Raw genomic sequence first — 17,455 nt, forward strand, 5'->3', positions numbered from 1 at the left:
ATGAAAACAAACTATTAAATTTGTTAACAAAATGTTAATTTGAACTGGATTTCAAAAACTGATAACGAGGTTGTCAAAATACCTTTCAATCAAGTTCTTTTGGTGAGTTTAAAATAGGAATAATTTTAAAATAGAATAGTTTGGCGAAAAATATGTCCACGAGGGGACCTCGCTTTGTGAAAAGGCTGTTAAATCCCTTTAAACAATTAAACAGTATCAGTTAAAAACGACTTGCAAGACCTATAATTCCATAGATTAAACACTGCGCAGCGATTAATATCCTGTTTTCCTCACAATAAAACTTAATAGCTATCTTTAAATACACGTTTCAAAAAAATAAATAAATAAATAAATAAATGGTTGCTTTTTTTTTTTTTCGAAGTCTTCTCATAGGTGCAGCATATTTGCTTATTTACAGAAGAAACCGCGGTAGATATCTCTACAACCTTAAAAACTAAACCGAGAATGCTCAATTGGTTTTTCCTCCTCGCACCACTTATGACGCATTGATATTCTGTAAAGTATGAAGAGGATTTTCTACAGCAAAGGACAACGATAGTGCTTGCAGTCGGTTTGATTGTGAACACTCGCTTCTCTCAGTTCAGTGTCTACCTGTACCAATTTTTCAAACGCCACGCTTTTTGTCTCTTGCTACCAACCAAAGCTTTATGATGCTACCACTGAAGTGAGTTTCCGAAAAGCGCAACTTGTTTCATGACTTGTGCTACGTTCGTTGTACACATATAAGATCCCCTGATACTTGATAACACAAATGGAAATTGCTCGCGCAATTCTCTTTTTTTCATCAAATGTATGCAAGATCGCAAGAATGCTTTGCTAGAATTCTTGCTTTTCTAGTTTTGTTTTGTTTTGGAGGTTTTATAATTTATTAGACATATTTTCACCCACTAAAACAGCATTTAGGTCACAAAATGTGTGAGAGTCTCACAGATAGCGATAGCTCTTAAGCTGGAACGTATTTGGCTGAGTAAAGGAAGCACTCTGTTGCAAACTTGGGTACAAGATGGATGATACCTTAACGAGTTTTTATTTCAGCACTTGTTCAAACCTTATTCAGAGATAGTAATGTCCAGGGAACGACTTAGAATGCACGTTAGCAAGGAGATTCAAGTAAACCGCGACTCGCGAAACCCGTGTTTCAATAAATAAGTTAAAATACGTTGAAGTGCTTACCTAACTTATATCAAAAGTAAACTCACCGATCACGTGAAAAGAATACTTTCTTAATTCCATTCTTTTTCCCGATAAGACAAAAAAAAGCACAACTGCTCGCTTGTTAGAGAATAGCAACTTACCTTCTCGTCCGTCGTTTCTCTTCAAGGTATTTGTGATCAATGGTATAATTTCATGATAACAAACTATTAAATTTGTTAACGTGTGATAATTTGAACTGGATTTCAAAAACTGATAACGAGGTTGTCAAAATACCTTTCAATCAAGTTCTTTTTGGTGAGTTCAAAATAGGAATAAATTTAAAATAGAATTGTTTCTCGAAAAATATGTCCACGAAAGACGAACTTCCTTCGATGCAGCAAATCACCCAGCTATGTGAAAAGGCTGTTAAATCCTCTTAAACAATAAACGGTATCGGCTAAAAACGTGGCATAAACTATAATTCCATGCATGGATGTAACTGTGCGCAACAATTAATGTCCTGTTTTCCTCACAATACAACTTGATAGCTATCAATGAATACATGCTACAACAAAAAAAAAATAATAATAAAAAAAAATTTAAAATAATAAAAAAAAATTGCTGCTTGGATTTTCTTTGAAGTCGTTTCAGAGGTGCAGAATATTTGTCTCTTTTAAGAACAAGCCGCGGTATAATTATCTACAACCTTTAAAACTAAATGGAGAATGCTCAATTGGCTTTGTTTCCTCGAACCAATTACGCATTGATACTTTTTAAAGCATGAAGGGGATTTTTTTCTGCAAAGGACAAGGAAAGTGTTTGCAGTCGGTTTAATTGTGACAAAGCACCTCCCTCAGTTTAGTGTTAAGCTATACCAAGTTTGCAAATGCCACACTTTTTGTCTCTTGTTAACAACCAAAGCTTTTTGATACTGCCACTGAGGTGAGTTTTTATGGGAAACCGAACCTTTCTTTATCACTTGACTGTGCATCTTTCATTGTACACGCACAAGATTCTTGATAAGACGAATGAAAATTGCTCGCGCAATTCTCTTTTTTTCATCAAATGTACGCAAGATCGCAAGAATCTTTTGTTAAGCATTCTTCCTTCTCTAGTTTTGTGTTGCTTTGGAGGTTTCATAATTTATTAGTCACATTTTGTTGCAGTAAAACAGCCTTTAGGTCACGAAATGAATGAGACTCTCACAGATAGGTATGGTTTTTGAGCTGGAACGTATTTGGCTGAGTAAAGGAAGCACTCTGAGGCAAACTTGATTACAAGATGGATGATACCTTAACGAGTTTTTATTTCAGAACTTGTTCAAACCTTATTCACAGATAGTTATGTCCAGGGAACGACTTAGAATGCACGCTAGCAAGGAAATTGAAATAAACCGCGACTCTCAAAACCCATCTTTCACTAAATAAGTTAAAATACGTTAAAGTGCTTGCCCAACTGATATCAAAAGTAAACTCACGTGAAAAAGACTTCCTTCTAAAGTCCGTTCTCTTTCCCGATTAGACAAAATATATTGCACAACTGGTAGATTGTCAGGGAATATTTTCTTTATAGTGACTTACCTTCTTGTCCGTCGTTTCTCTTCAAGGTATTCGCGATCAATGGTATAATTTCACGAAAACAAACTATATTTTTGTTAACGTGTGATAATTTAAACTGGATTTCAGAAACTGATAGCGAAGCGTTGTCAAAAAACCTGTCAATCAGGATCTTTTTATTGAGTTCAAAACAGGAATTAATTTGAAATAGAATACTTTGCCGAAAAATAGATCTACAAGAGGAAAACTTGCCCTTTAATACAGCAAATCACCCCGCTTTCTGAAAAAGCTGCTAGATCACCTTAAAGAAGTAAACAGCATCAGCTAAAAACGTTGTAAAAACTATAATCCAATGGATTTAACTGTGCGCAACAATTAATGTCCTATTTCCCTTGCAATACAACGTGATAGCTACCAATGAATACACGTTTCAAAAAAAGTAAATGGTTGCTCGGATTTTTTCTTAGTCTCTTCAGAGGTGAGGCATATTTGCTTATTTAAAGAAAAAACCGCGATAGATATCTCTACACCTTGAAAGCTAAACCGAAAATGCTAAATTGGCTTTTACTTCTCGTACCACTCACGACGCATTGATATTTTTTAAAGAATAAAACGGATTTTCCGCAACAAAGGACAATAAAAGTGCTTGCAGTCGGTTTAATGGTGATAAATCGCTTCTCTCAGTTTAGTGTCTAGCTCTACCAATTTTTCAAACGCCACACCTTTTGTCTCTTGTTACCAATCAAAGCTTTTTGATCCTACCCCTGAGGTGAGTTTCCGAGAAGCGAAACTTGTTTTATCACTTGAGCTACGTTCATTGTACACCTGTAAGATCCTCTGATACTTGATAACACAAATGGAAATTACTCGCGCAATTCTCTTTTTTTCATCAAATGTACGCAAGATCGCAAGAATGCTTTGTTAAGCGTTCTTATTTCTCTAGCTTTATGCTTCTTTGGAGGTTTCATAAGTTATTAGTCATATTTTGTTGCAGTAAAACAGCCTTTAGGTCACAAAATGAATGAGACTCTCACAGATAGCGATGGTTTTTAAGCTGGAACGTATTTGGCTGATGAGTAAAGGAAGCACTCTGTTGCAAACTTGGTTGCAAGATGGATGATACCTTAACGAGTGTTTGTTTCAGCCCTTGTTCAAACCTTATTCACAGATAGTTATGTCCAGGGAACGACTTAGAACGCACGTTAGCAAGGAGATTGAAATGAACCGCGACTCGCGAAACCCATGTTTCACTTAATAAGTTAAAATACGTTGAAGTGCTTATCTAACCTGTATCAAAAGCAAACTCACGTGAAAAAGACTACTTTCTTAAATCTGTTCTCTTTCCCGATTAGAGAAAATAAATTTTACAACCGCTCGATTGTTAGAAAATATTTTTTGTTATAGTTACTTACCTTATTGTCCGCTGTTTCTCTTCAAAGATTTCGTGATCAATGGTATCATTTCAGAAAAACAAACTATTAAATCTATTGACGTATGATAATTTAAACTGGACTGATTTCGAAAACTGATAGCGAGTTGTCAAAATATATACCTTTCAATCAAGTTCCTTTTGTTGAGTTTGAAACACGATGAAATTTAAAATAGAATATTTTGTTGAAAGATATGTCCACGAGAGGAAAACTTTGCTTTGATACAGCAAATCAGCCCGCTTTCTGAAAATGCTGCTAAATCCCCTTAACAAGTTAACAGCATAATCCAATGCATACATTTAACTGTGCGCAACAATTAATGTCCTGTTTTCCTCACAATACAACTTGATAGCTATCAATGAATAAACGCTCCAAAAAAAAAATAAAATAAAAAAATAATTAAAAAGAAAAAAAGTAGAGAAATGGCTGCTTAGATTGTTTTAAAGTCTTTTCAGATGGGCAGAATATTTGCTTCTTTTAACAAGAAACCGCGGTAGATTTATCTACAACCTTGAAAACTGAATCGAGAATGCTCAATTGGCTTTGTTTCCTCGTACCACTTATTACGCATTGGTATTCTTTAAAGCATGAAGAGGATTTTCTTCTGGAAAAAGGACAACGAAATTGCCTTCAGTCCGTTTAATTGTGACAAAGCACCTCCGGCCGTCAGTTTAGTGTCTAGCTATACCAATTTTGCAAACGCCACACTTTTCGTCTCTTGTTACCAACCAAAGCTTTTTGATACTGCCACTGAATGAATTTTCCGAGAAGCAAAACTTGTTTTATCACTTGTGCAACGTTCATTGTACACGAATAAGATTCTTGATAAAGCGAATGAAAATTGTTCGCGTAATTCTCTTTTTTTTTTTTTCATCAAATGAACGCAAGATCGCAAGAATGCTTTGTTAAGCATTCTTACTTCTCTAGCTTTATGCTTCTTTGGAGGGTTCATAATTTATTAGTCATATTTTGTCCCAGTAAAACAGCCTTTAGGTCACAAAATGATTGAGACTCTCACAGATAGCGATGGCTCTTAACCTGGAACGTATTTGGCTGAGTAAAGTAAGCACTCGGTTGCAAATTAGGTTGCAAGATGAATGATACCTTAAAGAGTTTTTATTTCAGATCTTGTTCAAACCTTATTATAAGGTAGTTATTTCCAGGGAACGACTTATAATGCACGCTAGCAAGGAGATTGAAATAAACCGCGACTCCCGAAACCCACGTTTCACTTAATAAGTTAAAATACGTTTAAGTGCTTATCTAACTTGTATCAAAAGTTTACTCACGTGAAAAAGACACCTTCTTAAATCCGTTCTCTTTCCCGATTAGACAAAATATATTGCACAACTGCTCGATTGTTAGGGAATATTTTCCTCATAGTGACTTACCTTCTTGTCCGTCGTTTCTCTTCAAGGTATTCACGATCAATGGTATAATTTCACGAAAACAAACTATAAATCTGTTAACGTGTGATAATTTAAACTGGATTTCAGAAACTGATAACGAAGCGTTGCCAAAAAACCTGTCAATCAGGATCTTTTTATTGAGTTCAAAACAGGAATTAATTTGAAATAGAATACTTTGCCGAAAAAATAGGTCTACGAGAGGAAAACTTGCCCTTTAATACAGCAAATCACCCCGCTTTCTGAAAAAGCTGCTAGATCACCTTAAAGAAGTAAACAGCATCAGCTAAAAACGTTGTAAAAACTATAATCCAATGGATTTAACTGTGCGCAACAATTAATGTCCTATTTCCCTTGCAATACAACGTGATAGCTACCAATGAATACACGTTTCAAAAAAAGTAAATGGTTGCTCGGATTTTTTCTTAGTCTCTTCAGAGGTGAGGCATATTTGCTTATTTAAAGAAAAAACCGCGATAGATATCTCTACACCTTGAAAGCTAAACCGAAAATGCTAAATTGGCTTTTACTTCTCGTACCACTCACGACGCATTGATATTTTTTAAAGAATAAAACGGATTTTCCGCAACAAAGGACAATAAAAGTGCTTGCAGTCGGTTTAATGGTGATAAATCGCTTCTCTCAGTTTAGTGTCTAGCTCTACCAATTTTTCAAACGCCACACCTTTTGTCTCTTGTTACCAATCAAAGCTTTTTGATCCTACCCCTGAGGTGAGTTTCCGAGAAGCGAAACTTGTTTTATTACTTGAGCTACGTTCATTGTACACCTTTAAGGTCTTCTGATACTTGATAACACAAATGGAAATTGCTTGCGCAATTCTCTTTTTTTCATCAAATGTACGCAAGATCGCAAGACTGCTTTGCTAAGCGTTCTGGATTCTTTAGTTTTGTGTCGTTTTGGAGGTTTCATAATTTATTAGTCATATTTTGTCGCAGTAAAACAGCATTTAGGTCTCACAATGTTTGAGACTCTCACAGATAGGACTGGCTCTTAACCTGGAACGTCTTTGGGTGAGTAAAGGAAGCACTCGGCTGCCAAGTAGGTTGTAAGATGGATCATAACTTAACGAGTTTTTATTTCAGCCTTTGTTCATAACTTTTCCACAGATGGTAATGTTTAGGGAACGGCTTAGAATGCACGCTAGCAAGGAGATTCAAATACACCGCGACCCTCAAAACCCGTGTTTCAATTAACTCAAAATACGTTGAAGTGCTTACCTAACTGGTATCAAAAGTGAACTCACGTGAGAAAGACTACCTTCTTAAATCCGTTCTCTTTCCCGATTAGACAAAATAAATTGCACAACTGCTTCATTGTTAGACAATATTTTTTCGTAGTAACTTACCCTCTTGTCCGTCGTTTCTCTTCAATGTTTTCGTGATCAATGGTATAATTTCACGAAAACAAACGTGTGATAATTTAAACTGGATTTCAAAAACTGATAACGAGGTTGTCAAAATGTCTTTCAATCAAGTTCTTTTTGGTGACTTCAAAGTAGGAATATATTTAAAATAGCATAGTTTGCCGAAAAATATGTCCACGAGAGGAAAACTTCCCTTCGATGCAGCAAGTGACCACGCTTTGTGAAAAGGCTGTTAAATCCTCATAAAATTAAACAAGTTAACAGCATTAGTTAGAAATATAGAAACGTTGCAAAACTATAATTGCATGGATTTAACTGTGCGCAACAATTTATGTCCTGTTTTCCTCACAATACAACTTGATAACTATCAGTGAATACACGTTTCAAGAAAAATAAATGATTGCTTTGATTTTATTTCGAAGTCTTCTTATGAGGCGCAGCATATTTGCTTATTTAGAGAACTAACCGCGGTAGATATCTCTACAACCTTGAAAACTAAACCGAGAATGCTCGGTTGGCTTTTTGTTCTCGTACCACGCATGGCGCATTGATATTCTTTAAAGAAGGGGATTTTCTGCATCACGCAGGTTGTGTTTACCATTTACATTGAAGTCTGGGGAAGTATGTTGTCAAGAAAATGAGTAAAGTGAGCTTTCTGGTTAGAAAACAACAGAAAAGCGTGGGGAAAAGCTCTTTGTTTAGTTCATTAATTAAGATGCATGTCTAAACAGGCGCAGGCGGACCACCTTTTGGGCAACGAGCATGCCGACGGCACGTATCAACATACATATTAATATATAGTTCATCCTCTCTTGTATATAGCCTTGAACATTACAATGTACGACTCAGCCAACCTACTCACAATCTGTGAAAGCCTATACAAGCCAAGTTTTCACCACGCTTTAATGCCTCACTTTCAATAATCCGGCAGCCTAATAGGCTGACTGATAACCGCAAGTATAAACCACGCGCTTTTCAGCACCAAGCCAAAGAACGTGACAGGCAACTCGATCGCTACAGACCCTCCAAGGTTCTTCCATATAGTCTCTCATGTCAGGTTGATCTCCCCCAAGTTAGGAACTCGTCTATCGCTAAACTAATTCCCTCACTTGAAGAATATAATCAAACCTTTATCTCTTTATACAAAAGCCTAACTCTTTTCCCAACGCATATACTACACTAGTCCTCCATGCCTAAAATACACTGCCACGACTCTCATTTATTTGTGACGGCTACAGTACGTACAGTACGTACGTTTAGGCCATCCCAATAAAATGTTTCGTTTCTCATCGCCCGACCGACCCATTTTTTTTCGAAAAAAGAAAAAAAAATTCCAGATTCACTAGTCAAAGAAGCAAATATTTAATTTACAAGCAGACAATCTTGTTTTATTAAAGAGGGGGGTGAATAGGGGCAGGTAAATCCGCTGATCCGCTAAAATCCGTCGATCCGCTCAAAAAATCAACTTAATCGGAATCCGCAAATTGTTCGCCGCGTTAGATGATACGCGAGATACAAAGTGACTTCAGTTGGTGGAGTTGCCTTGCGTGATATTGTGTTTTAGCGTTGAGGATGACTATCAAGGAAATATTTATTTAACCAACGTCTGTATCGAAACAAAATCTTGCAGATACGAGAAAAAAGAGCAAACTTGAACTTCCTAACAACCAAAATCCAAAATCCGGGCCCCAAAACTGGATAAAACCGCGATCCGCTGTGATCATAGGATCCGCAGATCCGTTAAAATTTCGCTCTGAATCCAGAATCCGGGCTAAAATATTTACCAAATCCGCCGATCCGTAGACCTATTCACCCCCCTCATTAAACAACAATTGGTATGATGTGATGTCCTTGTCTTTAATTAACATCGATACCACGAATAACGAACGAAAAGACCTAACATTGTAACCAGGCTTTCTAACTTAGCAGCCTGGCCTTCTCTAGAACCCAGACCCCTTCAAGCGTTCATTCTCTGTTTTTTTTTTTGGCCCGACTGACCGACCCACCATCACAAGAGACGGGACGATGCGAAACGAAACATTTTGTTGGGATGGCCTTAAAATAAACAAGCAAAGACAAATGTAATGCGTAACTGAAGTAATGACAATCACCTAATCAAATCAGTTGATAAAGCATTTGGTTTCAATCTCCCATCAATGCAGCCCAGGGGGGGGGGGGGGGTACTTCCTTATTAGAGGCTAATGGGGATGTGCCGCTGGATGGGGTCGCATTTTTACGACTGGATTGACTAGAAGAGGGTCGCACATTTTCGGATTTTTGGGGTAAGAAAAATTCTCTTAAGTAGGGATTCAAAATGGTCTCGGTTAAAAAGTTCAGAAAGTTGTTGTTTATTAAATGTAACAATCACCCCGCATTACTTTCCGTTCTTGAAAGTAGATGCATTTATAGAAAGTGACTTAGCTGGGATCGCGAAAACTACATTTTCCAAAAAGCGACTAAGATGGGGTCTATAACTGGCCACAAAATAGACTATAATGAGGTAGGGGCTCTGAGAGGCCAGCGGCACATACCCAGCAAAACTGAACCCAAGTACCCCCCCCCCCCCCCGGATAATAACCCCCTAATTCTGAACTATATAATAATGTTACGTTAGCATAGATTGTTAATATAAAGTTCAACAAGACTGTGTCCCCCAATCCACCCTCAACAGTTTCACATTAATCCCATTTTAAAATACGTTTAAAACAGTTTATTTACTCACATCAAATTTCAAAAAGGTATTTATTAATTTTCATTATCAACATACATACATTCATGTAATCTGGAATAAACTGCACCATCCATATTTTCCAGCACAGCCATGAAATGAATATTTCTGTTTTGCCCTCTTTGGCTTGTGGTTGCCTTTAATCACCTTAAATCCTCTATTAAGCCCCTGAGGGGCTTATTTTTGTCAAGCCGTTTGAGGGGGGAGGGGTTAATAGAGTGGGAGGCTTATAATGCTGCCCTCTAGCCCCCCTCCCCCCCAAATTAAATTTTAATTTGGCAAAATGCAGTACAATACCTATCAAAATAGGAGGAAACAGACTAGAGTTATGGTAAAATAAAAGTAGTGCACATGTTGAATTTTGAGTGAAGGCAATTTGCCACATTTCCAAAGTTCAAGAACAATTATTACTAGGTGGGCCAGTGTTCCAAATTTCAGCGTGGGAATGAACCCTACTTTATTAAGTGCATGGTGTTACATTCAGGGATTAATTACCATAATACCATCTGTCTTTTATTAATTTGACTATGATGGAGGGGGAGGGGGGTGCAGAGCAGGGGGCTTAAAAGAGAGAAGGGGGGGGGGGGGGCTTTATGGAGGATTTACCGTAATTATTTACTGGGTAATAAAGTTTTCATCTGATTGCTCTAGGGAATACAGGATTCCACAAAATTAAGGCAGTTTCTAATAATTATCAATGGTGCTTCTTAATCTTACTTTGTTTGGAAATGTAGACAAGTGTGACAGGAGAAGAAAGCAACTCTTTTCCTTTTACTACTAATAATTAAATACTATAAATTGATAAATATCTTCCATACGAAAAACACATGTATTGACTTTTAACACATTTGTACAACTCCATTAAACTGAACCATTAAATACCAACTGTATAATTGGTTATTAATTTAAATTGCTATAGGGGATCAACATTCTGATTTAACTACGAGTGCGAGTTTTCAAAGCTAGCTTACTTGGTTAAGATAACTGCATGCTTGTCACCCCAATGTTGTTGCTAGGGTCCCCTTATCTGCGAGTACAGTTTGTGTAAACAACGGGAAGGAGCTAAGGTTCTAGTGATGCGACTGATTTGAAATTTGAAAGTCGCATTCATACTAGTCTTCTTCGCACCTGTCATTTGAGCTTGTCACACAACGTGCTTCCTTGCATGACGAGCCCAAATGACAGCTGCATAGACTACAAGTCATACTCTGTCTCATACACTGATCTGAAGGTTCCTGTTAACCGTAAGAGAACACTACTCATCCCTGCACTCAGCTGAACCATCAGAAGCACCCAATGGTTCAATCCTGAGGGGGGGGGGGGTACTCCCAAAATGTTTAGCTGAGGGTGTGCCGCTCAGGGACTCTGAAAACCTTGACCTATACTAGACCATGTTCACCTTTATTTTGCAGCCCTATTCTAGAGTAAACACCGAAAATCCCTACCCTATCTTAGACCTATTTCCGATTTTTCAATGTCATTTACCGGGAAACTTTCTCAGACTAAATTCTTCAAGTAACTGATTAGTTTCGCAGAAAAATGATACCCTATTCTAGGCCAAAACTCTCTGTTTTCTATACCCTATTCGAGAGTAAACTTGCTGAAAACCATACCCTTCGCAGTGGCACATACCTATATAGCTCATATATGGGAGTACCCCCTCCCCACCCCGGGGGGTTTAATTCGGTGGATATCTGTTCGGCAGGGCTTAACCAACTGGAAAAGTCAGATTTAGTTGTAAAGAATTAAAATCTAAAGTTTTCTTTGGAAAAAAGGTGAGCTCACAATTTTGCAACAATAGAAAAATCCATTCCTTTTTATTTTTAAAGGGGCAAATACATGTCGTTAAAAATTATGCGAAAAAGGTCAGCTGGCATTTTCGTAAAACCAACAACAGCTAGGAAATTCGGAGAATAAAATTCCATTTCCTAAAATTTTCTGCAACTTAAATTTTAATTACAGTCAACCCAGGTCACGCGTGAACAGTATTTCCAAGAATGAAATGAACATTTGAATTTCTCTTTGTAATGTCCGACGTGTGAATGGCATGTTGGATATTTCTCTGGAAATCGTTCTGAAAAAGACGCATTAACTGAAAAAAAAGATTCAAAATACTTGGGAAACAATTGTTATTCTTGAAATATTCAATTTTGCAAAGTAAAGAAAAATTTATAACTTTATACCGTCAATAAGCTAGGGAAATTTATACTGGAACTCTGAAATCTCGTTGGCCAATTTCAAAACTGACATGTAAATTTCAAAACTCCGTTCAAATTTCAAAAATATCGTTCACACGTGACCTGGGTTGACTGTAAGCATCTGAACAGATTTGTATTTAAACTTACACATTTATGCCTTCGACCCCTTAAGCTCTAACAGTGATCAGCATCAAATTTCTCCTTGTGATATCAATGCTTATTCAACCCCTGAGGTCATGAGAATTACGGATATGATCACCCAAGGTGAATTTTCTTGATATTTCACATAACTTCTTCCCAGCACTTTTATACGAAAAGTATGGGGACAAGATAGGAGAATTTGTTCTTTGATATTTGGGGTTAAAGGGTTAAAAGGCAACACAAAAGACAACACTTTTAGTATTTTGCTGATCATTGGGTGCCCCTGGCTGAACCATCAAGGAGGACCACGTTGTGCTGAAAAAGCTCTGCTCATGGCATGTAGAGCTGTGTGGCAAGATCAAGTTTGATTATAAGTGAGTTTTGCTTTGCTTTTTAACAACCCCAGGAAATAGATCAGCTTTGCAAATAATATTCAATTGTCTGTAAAAAAATACATGTATTTTCTGCTTATCTCTGAAATCACCAGTTCCAGTTGCTTTAAAATTGTGTACACTGTAGCTCCAAAAAAAAAAAAAAAAAAAAAAAAAAAATCTCCACTTAAGGGATTAGAAATTCAAGTGGGGTGGGGTGATCCTCAAACCCCAAACATTTAATGAAAAGTATGAAGCTATAAAATTTAAATTTTTAGAATTGGAGGGGGTGGGGGGGGGGGGGAGGTAGAGATATTCTCTGAAACTGGAAGTTGTTTCCAAATGTCACCAAATGGAAAATCAAGCCAACTTCAAAAACACTCATTGCTAATTGCCACTGACATTAGCAAGACCGTTTTGCTTTCTCTGTTTACAAAAATTACAGTTATAACAGTTGCTGTGATTTCAAAATTTAGGGCCACTTGGTTAGATTAAAAACAATTAACATTGAAAAGTTCCAGAAAATATCCATGCCCCTCCCCCCAGACATGGAAGGGATATTTTCTAAGGCCCCTAACTCCCTGCAAATTTGAATTTAGATTAAGAATTCCTTTACATTTTTTTGTTTCTTCATCTCTGAATTATCTTCATTCCAACAAACGTTAATTCTAGGCAAAGTAATTCTCAGATAAGTCTCATCATCCCAATAGAGTCCTAAAGTGTGATATCACAAATATTTGAATGTTTGAAATTATGGGATTTGTAAGTACACTTGGAAAGAGCACAATGAAAAATGCCTACTTGCCAAAAATCAGCATCTTATTGCTATTTGGGGGTGAGATATTAGCTCTGTTATGCTCCAACGACTCCATACAAATCCTTCTAATTTTGTCTCAGTTCCTCACGTAAGAAATGAGACAAAATTAGAAGGATTTGTATGGAGTCATCACGGCATAACAGAGCTAATATCTCGCCCCCAAATCGCAATAAGATGCTGAGTTTTGGCAAGTAGGCATTTTTCATCATGCTCTTTCTGAGTATACTTACAAATCCCATAATTTCATAGATTTAGTTTTTATGATGTCATCACTTTAGGACTCTATTATCATTAATTCTGTGGGTCTTGGTAAAGCGTACTCACACAGTGCATCAAATAGCTCACCCAGTATATACACAGTGTTGACATGCTGGGCTATACTGGTGGCTTGCCACAGGTACCATTTCATTTTTGTCCTTCTTAGATACATGTATGGTTCATCACAATCACAAATGCATTGTTTCTGCGGACTGATGAACTTAACATCGAATGCGACATGAGCTGTCAGGTGAAAATCGTGAGGCTGTCCATTGGCCCATGGTAGATTAATGCTGGCCTATGAGACTGACAACATTGCAAAATGCCCCAAATGCCCCTTTAGGGGTGGTGCGATGGAGGGGGGGGGGGAAGGGGGTGAGGAGAATGGGGCTGCAAGAATTGACTGTTGTATGATTGGTAAATTAGAATTGTTTAAGAGGGGAGAATAAAAGATACCTGATCAAATGTGCCGGAAGTGGCAACTGAGGAATTTCACGTGCAGGAACGTGGTTAATTACGACCAATCTGCAAATGTGTTGAAGATTTAAAATCAAAGGCAACTGCCAAACTCTAACACGCCCATCCTTATAACCAGCGGCAACCTGCTGGCATGTGCGTGTAAAGGCCAGACAGGAAACTTCAGTGTTCTGGTACCAAGTTCTTAATCCATCTGGTTGAAGGTGCGCATTGAGTACAAAAAGGACTTGCAAGCTCTCTGAATTCAAGGCCAAAACTTTGGAATCTGATGTGCCAACAGCTAACATTGTACCATCAGGTGAGAAGGTAGCAGATCGGATCTTCTGCCAAGGCGTTTGCAGCGCATATGCGAACTGAATGCAAGTAAGGCCAGGTTCGTCAGCAGCTAGAGACCATGTCTGTATGGTGCCATCTTCAAGGCACGAAGTTAAGTACTTGTGACCATACCGAGGGTCAAACAAATACCAGCATTGCATGTGCGAGTTAAGTGACCGTCGACTCGGGTGACGAAATGGAAGACACAAACACGTGGAGGAGTTCGATGTGTCCAAGTCCAGGCTACTGTGAATATGAAAGTCTTGAGTGTCAAAAACGACTAGTTGTCCAGAGGTACAAGACACAGCTAAGAACAAGCCATCGGGAGAAAATACACAAGACCGCGCATTCCCGCGAATTTTCGAGGTGGAGTTTGTGGCTGAAGTTATCTTCCTCACCATTTTCTTGGTTGCGATGTCAATAATACAGATATGATTTAGATCTCCGGTTAATTTAGATGCCACGACAAGAGATCGCCCATCTGGTGAAAACGAACAACACATTAAAACCCCCCTTCTCTTTCGCCAAAATCTTCGCATGTGTACAACCTCAGCGCTGGTCGTTTTCCAGGAACGCATTCGCACCAAGGCGAGTGACTCCTCGCTAAAAATGCACACTACCAATTGACCGTCAGGCGAAAAATCGCATGATTTGAACGAGCGTGGAAAATCCGCCAAAAATCCAGTGTTGATTTGTCGGCGATTTAAGTCCCATAATCGTATAGACGAAAATTCACGATTGTGCCGCAAAAATGTCGTTTGTTCTACTTTGGACGCCGTTAAAAGGACGCTGTCATCGTCACTTGGAAAGAAGCACGAATAAATATCCTTGTCCTCGTGTTTTAACTGAATGACAACGTCGAAAAGATGATCATGGCGATTTTCGGTGGGTAAAGAACGATGTGATCTTCCCGACAATCTAGGCACAGCTGTCCGATTCGACAGAGAAAAATCCTCGGTGGGTCGTAAACTAGACGCATTGGTTCCCATTTCGATTAAAATTCTCTGAGATTATCGAATTTTTCTCCCCCTCGTTTTTTTCATCCTACGCAATGTTCGATCGCTTTCACTAATAAAGACAACTTGGTGTTTTAACAAGAGCGAATTATTCAACAGTCGACGAAGAAAAACTTTGTTCTTGTTTTCATACTCCGGCCGAGTAACCTGGCCTCTGTCTTTCTACCAAGGCAATTAGAGCCTCTCTGGGGTGGTGCCAGTAGGCAGGCACGATGAATTCCTTCCGCTTATCGGCTTGAAACTGTAAAACTCTTTGAATAAGCGTCCCCAGGCCTTCCTATAAGAAAAATTTGAAATAAGTGCCCCCGTGCCCTTAAGATGTGTATTTTTTAGGGGGTAGGGGTGGGGGTGGGGAGGTTACGGATGGAGTACTGAGAAATACTAAAAAAGGAATGCTGGTGGATCATGCGATTCGCAGATATCAGATAATGACTTTGTTGAAGGCAGGCTGGGAACAATCTCATATCAACCAGTTGTTTGGCATTACTGGGCCCCAAAACATCCAGGAAAAAAATTGGCTGATTTTAATTTTCATGAACAAACAGTCTGTTGGTCGATAATTGTCCGAGTTGGTGGAGTTTGATAAAAAAGTGTGTAGTTTCTTTTATATGAAGGATTGGGCAGTCTGCAGCATAGTTTAAGGTGGTGGTCTACAAATTGTGAGATGCGTTCTGTAAGGTGAGGAAACATTTTTCTAACCCTCTTTTACAGTACACCTCTGTGCTTTAGCTCTTATTCAAACCCAGACCTGGTGCCGACAGTGTTTCGTATGTGACTTAGCAAAAAGTCGCGTAAAGCAAATAAAACTATAGCTTATTTGCATGTGAAAAGCTGTAGATCAGGCCTCGCTTTGATAACGAGGCACATGCAAACTCAGGAATGGCTGGAAAATTATAGGCTCGATTTCCGCCGCTCCGAACCCGAGTGAGCGGCGCCGAAACGAGCCTAAAAAAATACTACAAAGTAAAAATTAAAGAGATAGACCACTTCCTTTCTCAGTCGTGAAAATTTGGAAGCACTTAGTCTCGTAACAGCAAATGTTCGGTATTTGCTTGAGTTTCTTTACTTAAAAAACAAAAGAAAAGAAAAGAAGGAAAACAAACTAACAAACATCCAACTATCTGAGGTAAAAAGAATACCAATCGGTCGCGATTAACACATCAATTACAAAATCGGCAATTATTTTAAGCCGATGGAAAATGCTTTCATTGCTGTGCTTGAAGAGCTCGTAGGGGAATGAAATCATAATCAAGGGATAGAATTTTAACTGTAACGAAATTAAATCCTTTACTTACTTTTTGAATACTTACTGATTGTGACTTGTGTGGCTTATGTTGTCAGGCTACAGTCTCCCAATCAAATAGCGATGCTGTGCCGTTCTTGAGGCTCTTGAAAGTCCCCTTATAAATCAACTTTAGTTTCGGATTCAAAACTGACAAGTATTTTTTAATATATAGTTTTCATTCAGTGTTATAACTCGACCCCCAGGAGACCATTTTTCTGAAAATCTTATATTTAAACAAAAAATATTTGAATGTGATCTAAGAGATTCGAGTGCTGACGTTTCAAGCGTTAGCCCCTCGTCAGAGCGAAGGGCTAACGAGCCTTTCTGACGTCCTCTGATGACTAGAGGGTTGATGAAATGGATAACTTGAACAGAGCACGCCTTCAATTTAATAAGTAGAAATTGAAAAATAAATAAATAAATAAATAAAACACCGACGTTTGGACATTGCTGTCTTCTTCACGGTATAAAAAACTTACACAGTTGACTTCGTTATTTGTAGTCACCGGCAAATAAAAGGTATTTGCGCTTGCCTAGATAGGAAAGTGTGCACGGTTCCGCCACGGGGAGTGCACGGGCTTGAAGATCGACCAACTACAGCAAACCAAAATCGCGGCTGATACCAAGAGGGAGAGGGGTGCGAAAATGGAAAGTGTAACACATCTCTTCGCCCTGTCGGGACTCTTTCACTGTTACACCCTCTTTAACGGTCACTTGCATGGCTTTGATTAAGTGACTTTTGCACTGTGAAATGTTGTGCGACAGGCAGCTATCTCTTTTTTTTTATGGCGTAGATTATGGCATCGAGGGGAATGGAATGCATTACCACCTGACATCGTCAAGTCTGGCTCCTACTCGGAATTTATTAGTTCTTTATATGTTCTGCATGTATAATTTAACCTATTGTGCGTCCGCTGG

At 38.3% G+C, this 17,455-nt stretch overlaps 1 protein-coding gene and 1 long non-coding RNA gene across 3 annotated transcripts; both read right to left on the reverse strand.

Moving 5' to 3' along the window:
- Positions 1–1,304: 1,304 nt before the first annotated feature.
- Positions 1,305–2,611, reverse strand: LOC146452200 (uncharacterized). The gene is made up of 2 exons (XR_014859806.1): positions 1,450–2,611; positions 1,305–1,335 (listed from the first exon to the last, which is right to left on the reverse strand). It is a non-coding gene; the product is annotated as an uncharacterized LOC146452200 (long non-coding RNA).
- A 7,043-nt stretch (positions 2,612–9,654) lies between these two features.
- LOC146452201 (apoptotic protease-activating factor 1-like) lies at positions 9,655–15,375 on the reverse strand. 2 transcript variants are annotated; one of them, XM_085098099.1, is made up of 2 exons: positions 11,960–15,375; positions 9,655–11,603 (listed from the first exon to the last, which is right to left on the reverse strand). In XM_085098099.1, exon 1 carries the CDS (start codon positions 15,223–15,225, stop codon positions 13,867–13,869), a length of 1,359 nt encoding a protein of 452 aa, XP_084954225.1. In that variant the 5' UTR covers positions 15,226–15,375; the 3' UTR covers positions 9,655–11,603; positions 11,960–13,866. The 2 variants fall into 2 exon arrangements, with proteins under 2 accessions (XP_084954225.1, XP_084954226.1); XM_085098100.1 differs by having other exon boundaries at positions 9,655–9,899; positions 9,981–15,375.
- Between the last annotated feature and the right edge of the window lie 2,080 nt (positions 15,376–17,455).

Source organism: Pavona decussata, unplaced genomic scaffold (genome assembly GCF_977016875.1).
Source record: "Pavona decussata unplaced genomic scaffold, jaPavDecu1.1 SCAFFOLD_376, whole genome shotgun sequence".
Taxonomy (NCBI): Eukaryota; Metazoa; Cnidaria; class Anthozoa; order Scleractinia; family Agariciidae; genus Pavona; species Pavona decussata.

Excerpts from the sequence above, each read along its gene's own strand:
- LOC146452201 (XM_085098099.1), bottom strand. The coding sequence starts at position 15,225 with ATGGGAACCAATGCGTCTAGTTTACGACCCACCGAGGATTTTTCTCTG.